Source organism: Leopardus geoffroyi, chromosome B1 (assembly GCF_018350155.1).
Source record: "Leopardus geoffroyi isolate Oge1 chromosome B1, O.geoffroyi_Oge1_pat1.0, whole genome shotgun sequence".
In the NCBI taxonomy this organism is placed as follows: domain Eukaryota; kingdom Metazoa; phylum Chordata; class Mammalia; order Carnivora; family Felidae; genus Leopardus; species Leopardus geoffroyi.
In genome coordinates this window covers 118,696,360-118,720,389 of record NC_059327.1, presented here as the reverse complement: position 1 = coordinate 118,720,389, position 24,030 = coordinate 118,696,360, and the positions used below count along the sequence as shown (strand labels likewise).

The 24,030-nt window shown below is 34.4% G+C and overlaps 1 protein-coding gene across 1 annotated transcript in view; it reads right to left on the bottom strand.

The window, feature by feature from the left end:
• TACR3 (tachykinin receptor 3) overlaps positions 1 to 24,030 on the bottom strand; it is a 94,938-nt gene that overhangs the window by 28,768 nt on the left and 42,140 nt on the right. The window contains exons 2-3 of the mRNA XM_045471411.1: positions 23,019 to 23,207; positions 20,252 to 20,402 (exon numbers count right to left, since the gene is read on the bottom strand). Of these exons, the coding sequence (XP_045327367.1) occupies positions 20,252 to 20,402; positions 23,019 to 23,207 (340 nt within the window). The remainder of the gene's footprint in view (positions 1 to 20,251; positions 20,403 to 23,018; positions 23,208 to 24,030) is intronic.

The window sequence follows — 24,030 nt, the reverse complement described above, 5'->3', positions numbered from 1 at the left end:
AATCTGAGTGCTTTCAGAGTTAATTTGACCTTGTTATTGATTCTATTTCGGTTGATAAAAGGGAGATGTTACAGATTATTTCCAGGTTTTGTTGTTGTTGTTGTTTGTTTTGTTTTTTGTTCTGTTTTGTCTGGGCCATTCTACAGCTATTAGTAATATTCTATGAACTGGGGAAGAAGAATTCAGAAATAAAGATGATTATTTCATTTTGACCAGCTTATTTTGAAACATTTATTATATTACACATAGGACTGGGGTGAGAGATGATTAATAGAATTTTAGTCTGGAGCTTACAGCCTGGACCTCAGAAGAAAAGTCTAGATATGGGCATAATGTAAATGTAGATTTGAAGTAATTTTCAAGGTTGTTGATGTAGATGAAATGATCCCAATAAGACAAAAGCTATAAAAATAAGAAGGATGGGCCTCTGGGGTAAAGGGTAGCATTTAGAGGTGGCTAGAAGAAGAAAAGCCAGATAAAGACACTGAAGAGGAATGGCCTGAAGCAAGAAAAGAGACAAATAACACAGGAGAGACATGGCAAGTGGGAAGTGATCAGAGATATCTATTTCTTCTATCTGGTCAAGGACTGAATACATCCAATGAATTTAGTAACAAACACGGCAAAAGTAACTTTGGCAAGAATAGTTTCAGCAGAATAGTGTGTTGGAAGCCACAAAGCTTTAATGAGAGGAGTAAAAGATTGGTTAACAAGAGGAGAAGGTGGATGTAAACAAGAGATGGAAGAGATATGAGCATGCTTGAATTTTGAGGGGAGTCATAGTAAAGTGAAGGATGGTTTAATTGATGGAAGACTGCTCTTGAGAGGAAAGTGCAAAGATCAGAGCCCAAGTAATGCGTGGATAAAGAACATGAGAACACTGTGGCCAGAGGAAGATCACAGAAGCATGATGAAGTGTGTAGACGATGAGCCTTGTGAGTAATAAGCTCCACCCTGAAGTGAATCCAGATAGAATTCCGGGAATTGTTCAGTACTGCAGAAGAGCTGTGTTGCTGTGGAGCTAAGATCAAGGAGCAATCAGACCCAGAAGTGACCATTGTTAAGGCCTTAAGGGAATGGCATTTACCAGCTTTAAGGAGCCATACTTCCTAAAATTGAAATGAAATGCATATTGAAGTTTGAATCAGAATGAATTGGAAGACAAAAATCAGTAGAAATGCTTTAAGGTCATTTGCTGGATCTACCCACTCTCAAATTGGAGTATAGCTACAACACTCTTAGGAAAAGGATACAAGGGGGCACTTGGGTAGTTCAGTCAGTTAATTATCCAACTCTTGATTTCAGCTGAGGTCATGATCTCATGGTCAGTGAGATTGACCCTTGCATCAGGCTCTGTGCTGACAGTGTGGAGCCTGCTTGGGATTCTTTCTCTTTCCCACTCTCTGCCCTTCCCCTGCTTACTCTCCCTCTCTCACTGCACCTCTCCTACATGTGTGTACTCTCTCTCTCTCTCTCTGAAAAATAAAATAAAAGAAAGAGAATTCAAAATGAATAGATTCATCCTTTTCTTCTTAAAATTAATATAAACAAAACTAGAAGCTAAAAAAAAACCTAGAAGCTTTTTTTTTTTTCATCCAACTAATATAACCTGGTACTTTAGTTGAATGAAAAAAGATGATTGTGTGTGAGACAACATATTGCAGAGAGATAAGAATCTGATCTGTGTTGTTTAATCACCCAAAGACAGGGATTCTGTGACTTTTTTCCAAAACCTTTAAAAAATATTAACAACTTCACATGCTGGAAAACAGTTCCTTTTGCTTATGGCAAAATATTTTTTGGTTTGTTATATAATGGATATAATCAAACAGCCATTTGTGTATCACATATGTATTAAGAAATGAAATCACTATAGCAAAACATTCCTGAACTATGCTTCCTTTTAGGACTATGGGACTTGAGGAAGGTGTGGGTAAAAACATTCACGTCTGAATCATTTTCTCAAAGTTGCCTAAATTCTAAAATGTCTTATAGGAAGACAGGAGATCAATAGAAACTGAGTTATAAGGTCTATGGTTTCCCACTCAGTGTATTACAGGTGATCTCCAAGTAAATGCAAGTTGATTTATTAATTGTCTCCCAGCAGTGGAATTAGAGCTCCCTGTACAGAGTCCTTCCTAGTAAAAATCCTTGGTCTGGTAATGAAATGTTCTGTGAGATGTCCTATGAAATCTTATGGCTAGAATGTAGCCTGGGGTTATGATGATGGAGACCTGGTTTATTTTCTCAGTCAAGTGAATGAAGCAGTATCTTCTAGTTGTCCATGAAACCTTGTTTGGAAATAAACCAGTCTGTGGGATTCAAGCTGGATTAACTGTGGTATATAAGCTTATGACCATCAATCATCAGTTTTCAATTTCCAGTGAGGTGCTGCTAATATAAAGGAAATTACTATCTCATACTTGATCTTCCACCTTTTATTCAGCATGGATAGCATTGAAGGACCTGTTGTTTATTCTAATTAGTACTGGAATTCCTGTTCTCTTTTGGTATGCAACTGCTATTCTATCCATTGTTTTCAGTTCTTTTAAGATGCTCTTTTCCTATACAGAATTAATATGTGAAACATGTATGCGTTCCTTTAAGGTGTTGATGTGAAAATCATTCTTCTCAGCTGGGCTTAGATGGCTGTGGCAAAAGGCTTTAGAAATTCCTATTTCAGAGATTTGTATAATGCTGCCAGATCATGTTGGAGAATGATAAAATAATGAGGCAGAAATAATCTGAGGATAATACCTGAGAATGAAAACATAAGAAAAATTCACAATGTACGACTTCACCAGTTCTAAATATTTCCAAATAAAAACAGATTAAAGAGAGCTTTGGAAGGAATATAAGTGTATTTATGTATTATGTATTAAAAATACATAAATTCAGAAATACACTGAGGAAAGCATATAGAAGTACAGAGAATCATGGTCCTTTAGCATTAGCCATCTACACAAAGGAGTAAAGTCTCTCTGAAATCTTTTCAGAGATGAAATGAAAATAAAAAAAGGAGCAGAAAGACATCTGAAAAAGGCTTAGAGCAAATAATTAGAATCACATACATAAAGGGTTTATGCAACGTACTGTGACAGAAAACAATGATGCCGCCGACAACAACAACAACAACAACAACAACAACAACATTATCTTTCTATTTGTAACCATCTCCTGTCTTGGAAGGGAGCAAAATTGAGTATAAAGAAGGATACATTGTTTGCTGAGAAGGGTAATAAACATAGACGGGAATTTGCCAGTTTGGACTTATTTGAATTATAGGAACAGTGCTACAGTTTGAACTGAATTTGGGACAGTGCTAAATTTGTCTTTAAAAATTGTGGGTGCATGGGTCTTTCTGGAGCAGAGAAATGGATCAAGCAGGGGCTGCAAGAAGGAAAGGTGGAGAAAGAGAAGATAAAGAGGGAGAGAGAGATGTACATAATTACCTGGTTGCTGACTTGGGAAGACATGCCAAAGGAGTTTTATGTTTTGAGAGACAAATTCTCCCTTCCACTAATCTACAGTCCTTGGGAAAATTTACATTTTTCATTCAGGACACACGAGAAAAAGTGATATACATGAAGTTAGTTAAAAACCAGGTCACATAACTAATGGTCAATGAAAATGGGAGATTACTGGGAACTGGCTCTCATTAACCATGGGTGGGAGGGGGGAGTAAGAGTCATAGATCACTGGGTTGGGGGGTGCAGGTATCATGCCGGGCACTGAATCACTGCAAAGATTGTGTAAAGATGGGAAGGTGAAATAGTTTTAAAGGAACTGTTCCATTGAGGGTAGGGATGAAAAAAAAAGGGCTGGAGGATAACGGTGGTGAAAGGGCTCTCAAAAGCAAACTGCCAAATAAAGATGAAAAAGAGTAAAATGTTCAAGTCAAACAAACACAAAAATGGTTTCGACTTTTTCTGTTGACAATAAGCCTATTGAATGAAGTGGAGGGGAGCACTAACCTAGCCACTCTCAACTTGTTAAGGAACTTACATCTTTGTAACAGCAGAAATAGAAATACTCCTTGGTGCCAGCAAGTTCCAGAACCCTGAAATGACTTAATCAGAGGATTTCTTTCTAAAAGTTATGAATAACTTCTTTGTTAAGGGCCGAATCGTGCCCACCTCCCAAATTCACGTGTTAAAGTTCTAACCCCCAGTACCTCAGAATGGGACTGAATTTAGAAACAAGGTTTTTAAAAAGCTAAATAAGGTGCAGTGAAGGTCATATGGGTGGACCCTAAGTTAATATGACTCCTGTCCTTACTTAGATACTGAGGGAACTCACCGGAAGATTCTAGAGGAAGATGGCCATCTATAAGCCAGGGAAAGAGACCTTAAAGAAACCAAACCCTACCGACACCTTGATCTTCTGAGGCTCCAGGGCCTCGGGAAAATAAATTTCTGTTTTTAAGTCACTTAGTCTGTGGTTGTTAATTATGGCTTCTCTATCGAACTCATACATTTTCCTTGCACCTTTCTCCCCCACATCACCTCAACACTCCTAAATCATATCTGGCAGATATTTCGAAATATAACTGATATGCATATTCTGTTACCTAACCAAGGTAGATCCACAGTGAGCCCTATACTTACACATGTGGAATTCACATAGCTGCTATTCCAGTGGCTGAAGTGCCTAATGTAATCTGATATCTTGTACTGGTTGCCTCCAGCAGAGAGAGAGCCCTTGATTCTGTCAACCCCTGTGTCCCAGATGTCAACCAAAGGGGCACTAAGAAAGAAAAGCTTGTTCTTCAATGTATTCTTTGGGTTTTTGGAAGGGAGTTTTCTTTCTTTCTTTCTTTCTTTCTTTCTTTCTTTCTTTCTTTCTTTCTTTTTTAGGAAAAAGACTTATAGCTGAAGTTTACCAGCTGAGGGCATGGGGCAGAATGGGAAGTTTGTGGAAATGTTTGCTAGGCTAGCAAGTCTGCTATGGAGATACGAAAAACTTAAGCATAAAAGTATACCCCTGCTACCCATCATTCTGTTAACTGAACCTCTTGATTAATTATTTTACATGGTCAGGCAATTTATATTTGATATTGATAAGGGCTGAATTGTGTCCCCCTCCCAAATTCATGTGTTAAAGTTCTAATCCCCAGTACCCCAGAATGGGACTGAATTTAGAAACAGGGTCTTTAAAAAGCTGAATAAGGTGCAGGGATGTGTTTTTCTCCTTTATGAAAAGAGGCATTTTTTTCCTAGCATAGTTTGATACTAAAGGGATTTAGAATTGTATAATGAGTATTATATGCATAATATTAAGTGTTTTTACTGACTAGACTTCTCAGCTTATCCGAAGAATCTGTACAATAGGGAAAGTCCTATACCATATTTTACTTGTGGCTGGGCTGATAAATACTTTTATTTAATGAAATATGAAAACTTTTCAAGAGCAGTTTAACTCATTCAGCAATAGATAAGTAGACTTCATTTTTAGTGCTGAGGATATTAACATAGTTCTGAAGACACTGACCTTATTCTGCAGATTTAGACTCAAATCTTTCCTGTGTGTGCTGGGACGAGGGGCAGAATAGCAGGGTGGAGTTCAGGAAGTCTAAATTCCAGACCTCATTCTTCCCTTCAATGATTTTGACTTTTAACAAGTCACATCAGGCGACTTCACATTTTACAATCTATATAATCAGTAGGTAGCTGATTCAAAACCTTTTTCTTTCATCCATCCGTCCATTCATCCAGAGGCATTATGCTAAGCACTGAGGATACAATGGTGAGTAAGGCATATCTCCTACTCAGTATTCTACAATAGATCAGAAGCTTTACCTGTGATAAAATGACCCACATTTGTTAGGAACACTACAAACATAAGTTTAAATTAATTTTAATCTACTTTATTCTCTCAATACTCTGTTTTCTCTTCAGATCATATAGCTCATTTGCCTTTTTAATCTACCTTATTCTTTCATTCTCTACTTTTTAGAATACTCTAAAAGTACTCAAACTTAAATACAGCTTAATTCTAAAATTAAATATTGTAAATGGTTATTAAATAATATGTCATTGTTGGCAAAAGTGGATATTTCATGTATGCACACATAGCCTGGCTAAAAGTTTTTAAGTTTACATTAAAAAGTACTCAAGCATGTGAAACAGGAGGACACAGCATTTAGAGATGGACGTTAGTCTTGGGAGGGGGAAGAGACATTAATGTTTATAGAGATTTACTTTATCAGATAAGCAAAGTATCAGATAAGGTGAAAAACACTGAAATAAATTCTAACAAGAATCTTGTCAGCCTCAAAGCTGTATGTACTGAAAGTGGAATGAAAAGTCATGAATGAAGAAGAAAATTATACATTAAAGAACAAAAACCAATCTGTTCCCAGATAAGAGATTCCATGTAGAAAGATGGAAGATTATGTCAGCACTAAATTAAAAAAAAATCTAACATAAAATTCCATTATGAATGGAACATTCATGGATAACTGAAAGAGGTGAGATGTAGTGTGAGTTACATGGAAATAGAATAAGACTGATTTAACTTATGGAAGGAATTTGTTTTTTTTAACATTTATGTATTGAGCATTCATTGTATAAAAAGCTAAGCAGTGTTAGAATGGTAACATGAATTATTTCCCTTCTTTTTAAAATCTCTTTTACTGACATTATGCATAATGTACTCTAACTGTATAAAGGGAGATAGGATAGCAGTGGGTTATTTCCTTGACTTTAGTGTTAGTTTAGGATCCAAATAAGATTCCTCTACTCACTTAATACATAATTTTAAGCAAGTTAAACTCTCTAAACCTTGGTTACATCAGCCGTTAGATAGTACAGTAGAACCTCAGAGTTAGTGAGACTATTAAATGAGATCATATATGTGACTCATGAGTAGGTAGCTGATTCAAAACCTTATTCTTTCATCCATCCATCCATCCATCCATCGATCCATCCATCCATCCATCCACCCATCAGTGCTTAAGCTTCTGATCTTATTATAATTAAAAATAGTTAACTAAAGAAACATTGAGTATCAATGTTATCAAATCTAGATTTTATAATCCTAATGGCCATTTATTTCAAAAATGAATAAAGTAACAGAGGTCCATGCTAGCTTATTTACTATGAATTTGAATGAGAGGACTTCTGTCTTCATTTGAATTGCTTAAAAAAATGGCCATCTGGTTTTATGAGCTCATTTTCTTAGGGTTTAGGTTAGCTGTATTTGCTTTAATTTTTTTTTTACCACAGGTATCCCAAGTTAGCTCTTGTTCCAACAAATGGGGTCTTTTGAAATGGAAGCTGGAGAAAGTATATAAATATGAGTCAGTACCAATCAATCTGTCACCATGCTGAATAAACAGCTAGAGTCATCCCCTGCTGACAAAGTGTCAGAAGCTGAAGACTACACATGACTATTAACACAGCCTGTATGAAATGATGCAAAATTAAATAGGAATAGAAGAAAACAGGTGATATTCACTCTCTTCCTTTTGGAAGCACAAAAATAGCTGCATAAATGATCACTCGGCAATTCATCTCTTTCAAAGAATGTTTTACTAACCTGTTATTAAGTAGTTACCTCTAGTAAAGAGGAACAATGCTATCAGTGGAATTTTCCGCATTGGTTGAAAGGTTTTTTAAAATGAATTGGAAATAATAAAAAGTTGAAATAAAATAAATGTAAATAGGAGCAGGTAGTTCTGGCAGAAGGAGTTTCTCTGCACCTCTGACTTGGGCTTCAGTAGGTTGTTGGTGTGGAGAATGGAAGGAAGGAGCAAGAGAGATGAGCAGAGGAATTTGTGCTCACGATGCTCAGTAGGTGGTTGTGCCTATATTCACTATTATTATCCTTCAGGGGATGTGATATAATGTTCTTCTTATGAAAATTTGGGGAATTTTTATCATTTGTAATGATCAGAAACACATTTTTAGTGCACATTTTTACATATCTAAAGTAGATGCCTCTTCAGTTTGGTAACTGCATGCAGTCTTAGTTTACTGATGAATTGTTTATTAAGAATTAATTTTTAAGTTGATTGCTGGTACTAGAAATAAATTTTAAGTTGACTGCTGGTACTGGGAAATAATTATTTTTCCAAAACATTGTTATATATTTTGGTTAGTTTAATCTTCAAATGCCTTTTAACTCAGAATATGTCAATAAAAATGGGGCACCTGGCTGGCTCACTTGGAGGAGGGTGTGACTATTGATCTCAGGGTTGTGAGTTCAAGCCCCATGTTGGGTGTATTATTAAATAAATAAAACTTAAAAAAAAAGAATGTCAGTAAATAATATAATAATGTAATTCAATTGTATTATTGCTAGTTAAACAAATCAAAAAATAAGTAAAGAACTACTTTATCTTATTTACTTCCCCCCTTGAGCAACATACAGAAATGATCAGTGTAATAGGTTAAGAACACATTCTCTAGAATAAGATTTGCTGACTTCAAATCTTTATTATTCAATAGATGAGGCAGTTCCTTAACCTATCTATTGACTGCTTCTTCATCTGTAAAACGAAATAATAATAGTTCCTTCCCCATGTGGTGGTCAGAATTCAATTGGCTAATCTATTTAAAGTACCGAAATCAAGTGTCTGGCACAGAACAAGCACAATAAATGCTTGTTGCTTTTATAAAGCTACCATAAGCATTGTTCTTTTTATTGGTGATCATAATTAGGTTTATTTTTGTCTCACGAATAGATGAAAGTGAGAGCAGACTGGAATCGCATATTCATGAGCATTAGGTACCAGACACTTTAATACATACATTATCTTGATTAGCTCTCATCAAAAAGTTTCTAGAAAAGAAAAAGTATTTTGGTATTTTATAAATAAGAAATGGAGGGTGAGAGATTAAGAGTCAGAGAACCAGTACTTGACAATCCAGGAATCAAACCAGCTGATGTGACTCCACAGTTCATGTTTTGTTTTGTTTTTCCCATTAACCCTGCACAAATATGTTACATGTGTTTGTTTTAGGTATGATGTCAGAAATGCAACAAAGTCATGATGGCCCTTTTGTTACAAAGAAATCTTTACTTATGGCTTAAGAAACTTAGCAAAAATAAGTATATATGTGACACAATACAGTTGAAATACACAAGACACGTATTAAGAATCAAGAATAGAGAAAAAATATTTCAAATATCAGAATCCTATAAGCAAAATGTTAAAGGAATCTTATTTTTTCTAAGAATCTAATGGTAGAATTGCTAATTTTCTTCAATTCTTACTATATTATCACAGTAAGTGAGAGTAAACACTGTTGTATAATAATTAGTTGGTTTATTGTTCTTATGCCTTTTTAGAGCATCACTGATAGGAATATGGCAGTCACTACCCAGATGTGATGATTTAAATTTCGTTTTACATTAATAAAATAAAATAAAATAATTTTCATTTCTTGTTATAGTAGCTGTACTTGGTGTTAATTCATTGGATACATGTGGCTAATGACTACCACATTGGACATGGCAGCTATGGAACCTTTCCTTCATTACAGAAATTTCCATTGGACAGCACTATTCTAGAGTAAGCTCGGATGTGTAACAGAATGACCAGGCAGAAAACTTTAATGAACAAAATATTAGTTAAGGGTAGCTGCCAATTCTTTGCATTGAACATAATGGAAGGAATGGTTATCTTGCATTCCATAGCACTAAATGGGTTCCATGTGTACAACTACCAGCTGTTTAAGTTTGGGCAATGTTCACCTTCCTAGAGCCTTAATTCCCTCATTTGTTGAATGGAAGGAAATACCTTCCATGAGGCCTACTTACTGTGGAAATTATGAAGGTCAGTACAGACAATATATGGGAATGTACCTTGTATAATACAAGTAATAGACATAAGGTATCATTCTGAGACCTGGGTCTTTCAACTAGTTCTCTAAAAGAACACAGCCCTAAAAACTTGTGTCCAGGATTCAAATCCAAGTTCTGCCACTTACTAGTTTTATAAGTTTGAGACTTGGTTTCATTTTTTCTGTAAAGCAAGAAAAATTCATATAGCTATTGTGAGAATTAAATAATATATATGTGGAAGGAAGTCAGTGTAGGCAGGTGGACGGATGGATGATATAAATGAAGGCGATTAAGAGCACAGACACAATGTAGGTCAATATTATGTTTAAAAAGACAAATGGCCAACTTTATACCTCTTTACTTTGCTACCACATGATGCTTTCTGATCTCTACAATACTGGCATATATATTCATGGTAAAGTGCCTGAAGTAACAGATATCAATTACTGAGAACAGTTCTTTTTTTTTATTTTTTTTAACATTTATTTATTTTTGAGACAGAGAGAGACAGAGCATGAACGGGGGAGGGTCAGAGAGAGAGGGAGACACAGAATCTGAAACAGGCTCCAGGCTTTGAGCTGTCAGCACAGAGCCCGACGCGGGGCTCCAACTCACGAACCGCAAGATGACGACCTGAGCCGAAGTCGCACGCTTAAGCGACTGAGCCACCCAGGTGCCCCACTGAGAACAGTTCTATGAGCTAGGTATTTTTTGGAGACTTAACATGTATTGCTTCATTTAATGTCTATACAACCATATGGATATTCATGCATTATTATTATTTTCACTTCATTTTATAGGGGTTGTAGCCTCTCTGGGGCTCAGATAGTTTATACTACCCAAGATATACCCCAGAGTCAGCATTTGAACTTGGCACACTAAGAATCTCTGCTCCCAGTCATTACATTCAATTGTCAAGTAACATAAAAGAATGCCATTGGTTTATCCACTCATTAACCCTTTCCGTTTCTCCTTACTAAATATTTATGGTCCAGTTCTCCCAAAGTTAATAAATGTTATCATCTAATTCCAAAAACAAAAATCGTTTTTAAATAGACAAAATGTTTTCATAAAATTCTTATGTAAAAGTAAACAAGTAAAAATAGCTAGGAAGATTCTGGAAAGAAAAAAGACAAATGCAGTGGAGAGTTGTCCTGTTAGATATTAAAATACATTATAAAGTTTCATTAATTTAACCAATGTGGTGATGAGCATGAACAGCTCCATAGAACAGAATAGAAAGTTGACTGAGTCTCAAACACATTTGAGGAATTTAGAATATGATAATTGTGATATCTTAAGTTAGTGTTGGAAAAGATGGGTTATGCAATAAATAGTGGTGGATACAACAGAGAAGCATCCAGAAAATAAAACTGGAATCTCAACCCACAACTCATATAAATAAACTTGAGCTGGATCTAAGTTTTAGATAACACACATCAGTAGATGAGTTTTATTCAATCTCATCTGTCCATATAGAGAGTGATTTTGTAAAACCTATAATAATTGATACTATGCTCATGTGTACATTTATGTGTTTGTGTGTCCTGAAGTATTGAGAATTGTAAGACAGCGGTCCAGTTTCATTTTTTTGTATGTATCTGTCTAGTTTTCCCAATATCATTTATTGAGCATGCTCTCCTTTTCTTATTTTACATTCTTGGCTCTTTTGTTGTAAAATAGTCAACCATATATGTGTGAGTTAATTCTAGGCTTTCAGTTCTGTTCCATTGATTGATGTGTCTGCTTTAATGCTAATGCCATAATATTTTAATTACTATACATTTGTAATATAGTTTGAAATTAAGGATCATAATACCTCTATTTATGATACCTCCAAGTTTGCTTTAGCTGGCTATTCAGGGTTTTGTGTGTGTGTGTGTGTGTGTGTGTGTGTGTGTGTGTGGTTCCATTCATATTTTAGGATCGTTTGTTCTATTTCTGTAAAAAAAAATCCTATTGGAGTTTTGATAGGAATTGAGTCTGTAGATTGCTTTGGGTAGTATGGACATTTTAACATATTAATTCCTCTAATCCCTGAGCCTGGATCTTTCACTTATTTGTGTTATCTTTAATTTCTTTCATCAATTCCTTATCATTTCAGTGTATAGGTCTTTTGCCTCCTTGGTTAAATTTGTTCCTAGGTATTTTCTTCCTTTTGATACAATTGCAAGTGGGATTTTCTTTGTTTCTGATAGTTTGTTATCAGTGTATAGAAATGCAACAGATTCCTGCAGATTGATTTTGTAGCACTTGTTATAGATTTCACACACTAAACTTAATTTTCCTGTGAGAAATCCATGATTTCTGAACCTGGTCCCAATCTTCCCTGCACCTGTGATTGCAGAATGAGAAATATTAATGGGTAATCCATAGAGAAATCTTTTCAAGTGATTGCCAAGCACTGAAGGGCTGTAGATATTTCCTCCTAAAGTGCCATCTTTTCAGAAAGGAGTAAACAATTACTCTTCTTGAGTATTACTGGAAAAGCAGAAATAAATATAGAGAAACTTTTCTAGGCTTTTAAAAATGATTCCTATCCACTGCCACCCATAGAGAACAGGGAGAAGATTTAATCAAAGGTTTTAAACCAAGTGGCATTTGCAGTCAATGCAAAGCTCAGGTGCAGGAGGCACTCCTGATTGCGGGTTATAGCCCCAGGTGGGGTAAAAGTTAGTGGACTGAACAGGTATTCGTTTTCTTTAAGCTTCACTGTTTCAATTAGAAGTACTTCATGGTAATATTCTTCCTATCTACCATAAATTTCAAGTATTTTTTTTACTTTGTTTTGATCTTTGTTCTTTTTCTTGAAGACAGTAAGGTTTTTAAAGACCCAATCATATAAATATCCATCGTGTCCTGATGGACTAAAATATTTAGATAATTTTCAAAGTTAAAAAAGCAGATATGTTCTAATGATTCTCATTGATCCACCAGCCAAAGCACAAACTTTTCTCAAAGTGCCTGAATGAAAAATTGTTGATAAATTATCAAGAACTTCTATAACAAAGTGCTTAAAATATTTTTCTTTATGGAGGAGATATTTTGTGATACATGATGAAAACTTAAAAATATATTTTATAGTTCTTGATTTCATTTCCCTAGAAAATCCTACTATTATAATACTGATTTTGTACCTGGACGATAATATACATTTGAAAAGAAAGAACACATGAGAAGATGTATATTTCTTAAAAATGGAGATATTTAAAAAGGGATATATGGTTTTATGATTAATAATATGAATAATAATATTGTGCCAAGTTATTGGGGAAAGATGCATGGAAATACATGTAAATGTGTCATAGAGGCAGAGAAATGAAGGAGGAACACAAAGATAGGAAAATCACACTGCATTATATACAAGCTTGTACATCTACATAATGTATTAATATTTGAAGTCTAAATTATATCAAGTGTTTTTATTGCAACAAAAACATAAGGATTACACAATTGCTTATGGAGAAAGAGTTCAGACACAAACTTCTAGTTCATTCACAAAACCAACATTTCAGCAGATTTTCAGTTAATCTGAACATTTTCCACTGCTGACTTTGCACAGTGAGTTCTCTTTTAGAAAAATGTGCACGTGTTGTATTACTTTATTTGCTCCCGCTGGGTAGCTAAAGGAAGACAATTGTTAGGAAGAAGTTCAGATTAATAGCATAAAATTTGATGTAAATATTAAAACACAGAGAAGGAAATGTGCTATTAAATTATTGATTCACCTTATTTTAATGGAAATTTTCTAGGAATAAGGGGTTTATAGGGTGAATTTGAAAAGTTGAAACTAACTCTTTTTCTCCCTGTGGTTGAGCTGTTGTTGTACTTTGGTTAAATGTCATCACAGGAAATTTTCCATTTATATTTTTTGTTAAATTAATATATAGGAAAAAACAAGCAACTCTAGGCTTCTTGAAAACTGATTTTATAGTTAATGTATTTCAACTCTAAGTCTTGATAAAATCTACAGCCATCTTAAATGCAAATCACTGATTTATTAAAAGGAGTAAAATGAGAGTTGGGTGTAAATGTCCAGAATTGAATTCTGCATTCAGTTTTAGGTTCTCCATATTGAAAATGATAGAAAATGGCATGAGAAGAGGGAAATACCAATAAGAATCAAGTGCTTGCTAGGTAAAAGGCATGGTGCTAGGCATTAGAATCAAAGAATTTTAATCCCAAAGGGGCCTTCTTCAAACCTCCACAGTCTTCAGTAAACAGAGCCTAATAAAGTTAAAGAGATGTGTCTAAGATCACATGTTGATAGCGCAATAACTAGAATAGAGATCACTGACATCCAAACCCTGCTCTTTCTGGTCAGCCATGGGATCAAGACCGTACAAGTGTGGACAACTTATCATGCATATGACACTGTGTTCTTGGCCTTCCTAGTTATTAATTCAGTCATCTAATATTCTGTCTCTGTCTGTAGACTTGTTTATCATGGCCACATAATTCATATTCATGTTATTTATCAATTCTGAATGAGCTAGTACTAAGAGTAGATCTCTGTGGCATGCCCCTCAAAGCCTCCATTTAGACTGACTTCATTCTTTTCATCAGCACACGTGGAGCATCCAAATTCAATCAATATTAATGCGATTTGCAACAGGGCCATTTTTCTTTACCTGATTTATAAGAATATCACAAGACAAAAAAAAAAAAAGAATATCACAAGACAGCTTTTTTTTTTTTCTGATATCAGACCAACTTTATCAATGGTCTTTCCACAATGGGAACTTTTAATAAATCACCTTTGATGAATGAATTAAAGTTGATCAGATATAATTCTTATCATTGGTTTTCATTCTCTATCTAGCCACATTTATTTTTCTTATAGATACATTTAATAATTATAATTAAAGTATTAAGCTATTTTTTATGTCTACCGCATATATCTATTAATAAGTATAATTTATTTTTTCCACCTTGCTGATCACTGAGCTTCTGGAATTTAAGTTGTACATAGTTACTCCAAGATGCCAGCAGACTCATACATATATTTTGGGATATATTTTGTCATTGCAAAGAATTTAGTATCATTTATAGGGAAATGTCACATTGCCAAAAGTAGTCAATTTATGAGAATACTATGTGAGAGAGACGGATAGCAACTCTTCTCTGTTTCTAAAGTGAATGAGTTCAAATCGTAGCTGTGTAGATTTAGTTGTAGATAAGATCCTAATTCAAATAAGCATTACAATGGTTTATGAGACAGTATCTCTAGTTTTCTGACTCCTAGAAACTGAAGGAAATGAAACAATATGGACAAAGCTGAAAAAAGTCAAAGTATGTTTGATTTCTTTCACCAAAACATCCTAAATATGAGATGTTAGCACCCCCTACTCATTTCCTCCTTATACTGCATTTGATTTTAATCTAGAATAGCAGTAAGAAAGGGATTCATTAAACTTTAGCTTATGATCAGAGCTATCATTCTAGTATAGATTTTTTAAACTGCAAATGTATTTTAAATCAGCTTGTGAGTTATGCATTTGATATTTAAAATTTTTTTAATGATTATTTATATATATAGAGAGAGTGTGCGCAAGCAGGGGAGGGACAGAAAGTTGGAGATAGAATCTGTACCAGGCTCCAGGCTCTGAGCTGTCATCATCGAGACCAACATGGGACTCGAACACATGAGCCGTGAGATCATGACCTCAGCCAAAGTCAGATGCTTAACTGACTGAGCCACCCAGGTGCCCCTGCACTAGATATTTAAAATCTGACTTTTTATATTCCAACATAAAGAGATACAGTTTCAGATTTTGGTGTATAATTGTTATGACTTCAAGTAGATTACTTTCATACATGGTATCTTAGCCAGGGTTTTAAAGGTAGCCAAAATCTGTGGCTATATCCGCCTGTAAGTAGAATAAAGTAGACCAGGGTCAGTTTTTTCTTCTAGACACTAAATTATTCTCACACTGGAATGTAAGCATTAGTATAACAAGTTAAGTAAACAGGATAATGTTAGAAAAACATGCTGTCTTAAAACTTTGTAAAAATATTTCAAATTCAATTTTCAATTTGAATATTATAGCAACGTAATGTATGAAATAGTACACATTTCCTGAAGGAGAGCTTTGGCAAGAATATTAACCAATTACTACAAAAATAATAAAACTAATGAGAGCCAAGACTTTTGGGATTGTGTGGTTTTAATCAATACTTTATAATTTGCTACTATTTGAAAATACTCTTGTTTGAAGTGCTGAGATTCTCAAAGGACACAAAAATGCTGATTCAAAGGGGCACATGCACCCCAATGTTTATCGCAGCACTATCAACACTAGCCAGATTATGGAAAGAGCCTAAATGTTCGTTGACTGACGAATTGATAAAGAAGATATATATATATATATATATATATATATATATATATATATATATATATAATGGTGTGTGTATAATGGTGTGGTATATATATATATATATATATATATATATATATATATATAAAATGGAATATTACTTGGCGATCAAACAGAATGAAATCTTGCCATTTGCAACAATGAAGATGGAACTAAAGTGTATAATGCTGAGTGAAGTAAGTCAGAGAAAGATAAATATCATATGATGTCACTCATAATGTGGAATTTAAGAAACAAAACAGGTGAACATAGTGGAAGGGAAGGAAAAATAAGAAGCAAAAGAGAGAGGAAGGCAAACCATAGGAGACTCTTAACCATAGAGAAGAAACTGAGGGTTGCTGGAGGGGTATTGGGTGGGGGGATGGGCTACCTGGGTGATGGGCATTAAGGAGGGCACTTGTTGGAATCAGCACTGGGTGTTATAGGTAAATAAATCACTAAATTCTACCCCTAAAATCATTACTGTATTATATGTTAACTAACTTGGATTTAAATAAAATTAAAAATTAAAAAAAATAAGGTGCCAGAATTCTTAAGTTAATCACTTTATTACATTAAAGGTACATTATTATTTCAATATGCATTTTTAAATAGTCTTATATTGAAAGCCAATAGGTATATATCATACAATAATTTAAAATCTAGAACATTTACTATAAATTAAGGATATCTGGTTGTGCAATGAGGTATACAATGTGCTTTGAAGTTGTAAAATACACTTATATAAGAAAGAGTTTGTTAGTGTGATTGTTACCATTTTTTTGGAAGACTAGTTCTATATATGTGACTCAAACGTCAGACAATCCTTCTAGCGTTTAGTGAGCTTTGTAGAGTCATTGGATTTTAATAGTGATTTTCATTTTCAGCACTCCAGTTTTAATGAGGAAATATTTCCAGAAGTATTAACTTATTTCTTAGGACTAATATTTAGTCTTTTTACCTGGTGTTGGCTAGAACTAGTAGTATTATTTTCAAACAATATATATATATATACTTAGGTAGGACATATGTAAAGATTGAACAGGGAAGTTAATCTTCAATTATCTGAAAGTTTCATATTAGTTTAATGTTTGGATTGATACATTCTCTTTAACATAGACATAGTAATTTATTTTACTGACTGTTCTTCAGACAATTTAATCAATGTTTGAAATTGAGCACAATTTCTGCAGATTGGGGGAGAAAGAGAAATGAAAGCAATGTTTCTCAACAGTTGCAAAGATTTCAGTGATTTGACTAAAATTTCTTAAGCTTTCATTTATTCATGTATTTGGGGGTTCCACTACTCATTTATTACCAGGAGGCTGGCTGAGAGTTTCTTATGGAGTTGTTTCCCCCCATGGTCATGATGAATTTGCACTGTTATAACCAATACTCTCTTGTTTAATCTCTGAAATCCAATCTATATTATCAAAGATTTATTCTCCAGAAGATAGCGTATAATTAAAAATGCTCATCCAGAGCAGGGTTTATATTTTTGACCTAAGTTGTCATATTAAAATATAAAAATCATATGGGGCGGGGCACCTGGGTGGCTCAGTCGGTTGAGCGTCCGCCTTCCGCTCAGGTCATGATCTCGTGGTCTATGAGTTCCAGCCCCACGTTGAGCTCTATGCTGACAGCTCAGAGCCTGGAGCCTGCTTCAGATTTTGTCTCCCTCTCTCTGCCCCTCCCCCACTCATGCTGTGTGTCTCTCTCTGTCAAAAATAAATAAATGTTAAAAAAAATTAAAAAAAAATCATATGGGGCACCTGGGTAGCTCATTCGATTGAGCATCTGACTTTCGCTCCTGTCATGATCATGGTTTGTGGGTTTCAGCCCAACATCAGGCTCTGTGCTGACAGCTCGGAGCCTGGAGCCTGCTTTGGATTCTGTATCCCTCTCTCTCTGCTCCTCCCCTGCTCGTGCTGTGTCTTTCTCTCTCTCAAAAATAAACATACATAAAAAAAAAAACCCAAAACATATGATTACTAGATAAAAAACTATATTCCAAGCCATATCAGACAATATTTTAACTTTGGATACAAATAAAGAAATTAAGAGGAAAGCCAGCTCAATTTTGAAATTTTAAATTTTTAGATAAAATGAGTATTACTTCTGAGATACTGATGACCATACTAATAAATGCCTGTGAATGAAATCCAAGGACAAGTTGATTTATTATGAGAAGTTCATGGCATGAATGTCATTGTGTATTATTTTAGCCCAGAACACAATCTCAGAGAAATATGGACTGGAGCTTTTAAATGTCTGACTTTCTTAAAATGTTCTAGAAGGGTCACTCTCTCAGTTTGAGTTGATATTCATACTTTGAAATTGAAGAGTAATGAAATAAAAATTAAATATTTATGCCTTACTTTCATCAGGTATATAAGGCCAAAGACAAAATATTCTTTCTTGCTTTTCCTGTCCCTGGGACTCAAATCAAAAATAAAGAGGAACACTTAGATTAACTTTTCATTTCTTGCTAGAAGATATCACATGTATATGAGAAAAAGAGAACTATAATCAAGAAATACTGGGCTTATTTTAATTTGTTTAGGAGTAAACAGGGAAAAAATGTTAAAAAAGAAAAAAAAAGATGCCCAAGCCATAAGAAGGAAATGAAAGATGAGAAACTAGGTGAGTAGTACAAAGACAGACATTATTCTGAAATCCGTATCAGTTATTTAATGTGATGAACCTAAAGTATAGCTATAAGAAAATAGTACCTGCAAAGAGTATCTTGCAATATGAGCAAGATGTTAGCAAGTAAGGGTTGAAATTACAAAGTAGAAAGAGAAACTATTTAAGGTCACCATGTTGTTGAAATTCTTCTAGTTTTAGAGGCTTTTTTTTAATTTTAAATTTTAATTTTTTTAGATGCTAAAGGCATGATTTAGTTGTTTGTGTACTTCATTTTTAAGGTAATTTTTTGAAAGAGAAATAAATCCATAATATTATAGGCTGAAATGACTAAATTAATGTGAACTTCACTCTTACTCTTTTGTTTCCAATACTAGAGACCATGGTGAAATGTTAACTGAACATAAGTCTTATGTTCCACTATTTACCGATAACAGTGGAAAAACATATCAGTACTAAAATAGAATCAAATTTCTACATTAGATTTTAAAACCTGATTGATCTTTGTTAAGTGAGTGTTTGTAGGTAAGTGGTTTTTAAATTGTTGAGTGTTTTTTAAGGGAAGTGTCCATGTGGTAGGTAGTAGTTCTACATAAATAAGTGAATCGTAAAGGGAATAAATAATAATTGGCATAATCAGTATGACTCTTATCTTTGGGAAAGCATTTCTGATTTCATTAGGAATACATCGACTGAAGAGAGAAAGATGGAATAGATGACTGTAAGATTCTTTTTAACTCCACATATTTGTTTAAAATTTCACATATTGAGTCACATGATAGTAAAAACATCTTAATGAAAAAAATAATCCTAGTAAAATGTCAATATAATAATCTTTAGAAGCTTTTTGTTTCATGTGAATTGTTCAAAAGTAAGCTTTTTCATGCACCCAATAAGTTGTAGAAGAATATTAATGCAGCTCTCATCTCTTAATCAGACATACATGATGGCTGTGTACAGATGGGGATGAGGGAAGGGAGGGGCGGGTTGGAGGTAGGGGAGGGGCAGGAGGCATGGGAGAGGGACAGGAAGATGGATATTAGGAAACTATAGCACATACTAAGAGAGATCCTGGGGATAAAGGAAACTGCTGGATGATTAGAGGGCATCCGAGGCATTCTGTTCAATAAAGGACAAAGATAGCTACAGCTGCAGAAATATAATCACTGGGCTTAAAGTGAAATTTCATAAGTTGCAGGTGGAGTAATTGAGAATACTCTATAAAAGGTAAATAAAAGTCGTGTAAGAAAGTGACTATTCCAGACCGATTCTGCACATGGATAGTGCTTATAGAAGACAAAAAGAAATTAAAAGAAAGAGTTGATAAAAAGAAAGAAAACAAGACAAAAAAATAGGAGTAAAGCATTAAATCATATTATATTAAAATGTCATAATTAGGTTTTTCCACTCTGATGAGCCGCTTACACAAATGCTGGGTAAAATTATATGAACAGTACCTTTCTTTTAGCCTTTAGCTGCTCATGGTACTTGTCGCAGGTGTCTCCTGGGATCTCTCCTCCCCAAAGAGTAATTCCAACAATGGTGTATGTGACACCCATGACGAGCAATGGGAAACAGTACACCAGTACAATGACAATAATATGGTAGCTGCAAGAAATAAAAACAAACAAATGCAAGCTGAAGATCATATTGAGATGAAATATGTGGGGAACTTTGAATTCATTTTCTTTTAAATCATAATTGAAAATTCCAAAGATTATTTCCACATTTTCTCCAAGTCCTCATTTCACAAATTTATCAAAATATCATGCTCTTGTCTACTATATTTGTCCAAATGCTACCAGCTGACCCTTGCCAATCTTTGATTCATATACAAAAAGTATAGCTGCATTGCAGTGCTAATTTAAACTGCCCATGCTCTCCTTGCCTAGAGGTTCTGGATGAATGCCATTTCTCTGCTTGGTAATTGTTGAGCTAACCTAATTAAATTTATCATCAGAGACAAAAAGATGAGACAGAATAAACAGATCAACTGACAGGTATTTTCTGATATGCAAAATTATTCTATATACCCTTGCAACATCAGTAATATTTGAAATAAATTGTTTTTATCCAAAGAAAAAAAATGTAACTAGATATTCTAAACCACACTGGATCCACAAGATATATGACTATTATTTAAAAAACCAGGTAAAGACATTTACATGCATTTCTAATGTCATGACACATTTGATAGCATTATTAATTTGGTAAATAACATTCGGGTGTGTTAGTCACATCAGTGTCAAGATACTATAAATTAGCAAACTAAATTCTACGTTTTTATAGATTTAAGTCAAAATGATAAGGATGTAGGGGCACCTGGCTGGCTCAGTCAGCCAAACATCTGACTTTTGCTCAGGTCACGATCTCATGGTCAACACAGAGCCCACTTCGGATCCTCTGTCTCCCTCTCTCTCTGCCCCTCCCCCGTCTCTCCCTGTCTCTCAAAAGCAATAAATAAATATTTAAAAAATTGATAAGGATGCAATTGGGGAGGAATAGAAGGGCAACTGATAATATAACCACACAATTAAAATTTGTATGAAGTTTTGTATAGTTTCCACTGTCTTAGGAAGGCTTTAAGGAAATTAAAGAATTCGGTATACTAATCTTCTCAATACCTGTTTCTTTGTAAAGGGAATCTTAAACTTCCTTGCCTTCCAGTTTCCTGATAGCTTTTTAAGTATTGAGTTACAGTCAGTGGGAAGCGATTCAGTCAATAAATAACTTAATTTTATTATTATGATTACTTTTATTTTGTTATACAGCTAAGATTTATTAATATCAGATAGAATAACAGTATTCAGTTTAATAACTATTTCCTGCTTTTCCTTCAATTAAATACTTCCTAATATTTTTCTTTAAAAATCTGGACTCTGGGAAGTCAGAGAAAAACAAATACCATATGATTTTACTCATATGTAGAATTTAAGAAAAAAACAAATGAGCAAAGGGGAAAAGAGAGAGAGAGAAATTAAAAAACAGACTCTTAATTAAAAAAACCCAAACTGATGGCTATTGGAAGGGAGGTGGGTGAGAAGGGGTGGGTTAAAAAGGTGATGGGGTTAAGGAGTGCACTTCTCATGGTGAGCACCAGATGATGTATGGAATTGTTGAATCATTATATTGTACACCTGAAACTAATATAACAATGTATCTTAACTAACTGGAATTATAATAAAGACTTAAAAACAAATCTGGACTTTGGGTAGAGAAGTTTGATAAAGTGACTGCTTTAAAAAATGGCCGTTATATTAAACGTCCTATTTCAGCTCAGGTCATGATCTTGTGGTTTGCGAGTTCGAGCCCCATGTCCAGCTTTGTGCTGACAACTCAGAGCCTGGAGCTTGCTTTGGATTCTGTCTCCCTCTCTCTCTGCCCCTCCCCTGCTGTGCTCTGTCTCTCTCTCAAAATAAATAAACGTTAAAAAAATTATAAAAGATTACCATTGTATTTGCATCATTGGTTATTTTTTAAAGAAAAAAATAAGACACTGCATTAGAATTTATTGAATTAAAATTTAAATTATCGGAATAAAAAATGCAAACAGTTGCCCAATTACTTTTTTTCCTTTTGCTTTTCTTAAGATGTGTCCAAAATATGAAGTACCAAATTCTATTGTGTAACATTCATAATTATTTTCCAACCTAGTGTTTATGTTTCTTTAATGCTAAAACAAAGGAGCACAACCAAGAACCTACCAGAACTGCCTTTCCCTAACCAGGACTTTAAAAGGACAATCAGCACCTTTGGGCTTCAGTTCTTCCTTTCCCATTCTTTTCTCAATTAATAACAACCCTGCTTTCCTTTGTGCATTGCTTTCATCTCCAGGGATTTTATCACTTCCTCCAGGAAACTCTCTAGAGTTACCCCATATAAAATTCATCTCATTTTTCATGTTATAACCTTTGTAATTTATAAAACTTATTGACCATATCATATTGTAGTATTTTAAACTTTTTTTTTTTTTAAAGATTTTAAGTGATCTCTATACCCACTGTGGGGCTCAAACTCACAACTCCGAGGTCAAGAGTTACTCTACCAACTAAGCCAACCACGCACCCACGTATTCTAGTACTTCAATGTGTCTCTTTTCCCAAATAACATATGGACCCTTGAGGGAAATGTTTATGTTTTATTTGCTTAATTGTTGCTCCCAACCTATAGTTCTTTAAGTGTTCAATAAATTGAATTGAAAACCACAATAGAGAATTAACTTACGTGAAATGTTGTTTAGGACCCTCTGGCCATTGCACGTAGCAAAGAGTACGGCCTGGCATGACTTTAATTTTGGAGTAAAGACACTGAGGGAAGGCAAGTAGAAATGCTAGAATCCAAATACTTCCAATGACGATCTTGGTTGCTGTGGCAGATAGTCTGGGTTTCAAGGGATCAATAATGGCCATATACCTATACAAAAACAAACAAAACCATTTTGTTGGTTCTCTTGCTAGCAGAGTTAAAAATGGAGTTTCAAAGGAGTTATCTGTCTCTGGTAAGCAAGTTGATAAGGATTTTGCTTTGTAGAGGCAGCATGGAATGATAATCGTGGCACAGTCTTAGGAATCAGGCATACTGAGGTTCAAATCTTATTCTGTCACTTATTCAAACTTTTTGAACCTCAGCTTTATTATTTCAAAAATAGAAACAAGAACATTCACCTCATAGGGGTGAAGTCAAGATCAATAGAAATAAGGTAAGTGAAAGGTATTGATTATTTGCGCTGTGCCTTGCACGTTATCAGAATTCATAAATGTCTGTTGAATGGAACTGGAAAAGTGCATAGTAAGTGCTTAAAAATATGAGTTCTGTACCTCAAGACCTCCATTTTTCTTCTGTATGTTTAACTTTTTAGAAGAAAATTCTGGAGAACTAATATGGATAAACCTATCTGACAAAAATGAGGAATCCCTTATAAAGGATATCATCAACAACTCCATCTAAAAATATCGAGACAAGATCAGGATTCAGATAATAATAAATAAGTCAAGTTTGACTGAGGCCATGCCTTGCTGTTACCTCTAAAATTGAATTCATGGTTTACCATGAAAATCTTCACAGTGCCTGTGTAACTATGTATAACATAATAGTTATAGAAAAATTTACTTGAGACTCTCAAAAACACACATATGATTTTTAGAGAGCCAAGTTTTGGGAAATTGGAAACTTTGAATATGGTAACAAAAATCAAGTTTTATTCACTTGTTAAAATATTAATAATATATCTGGGAGA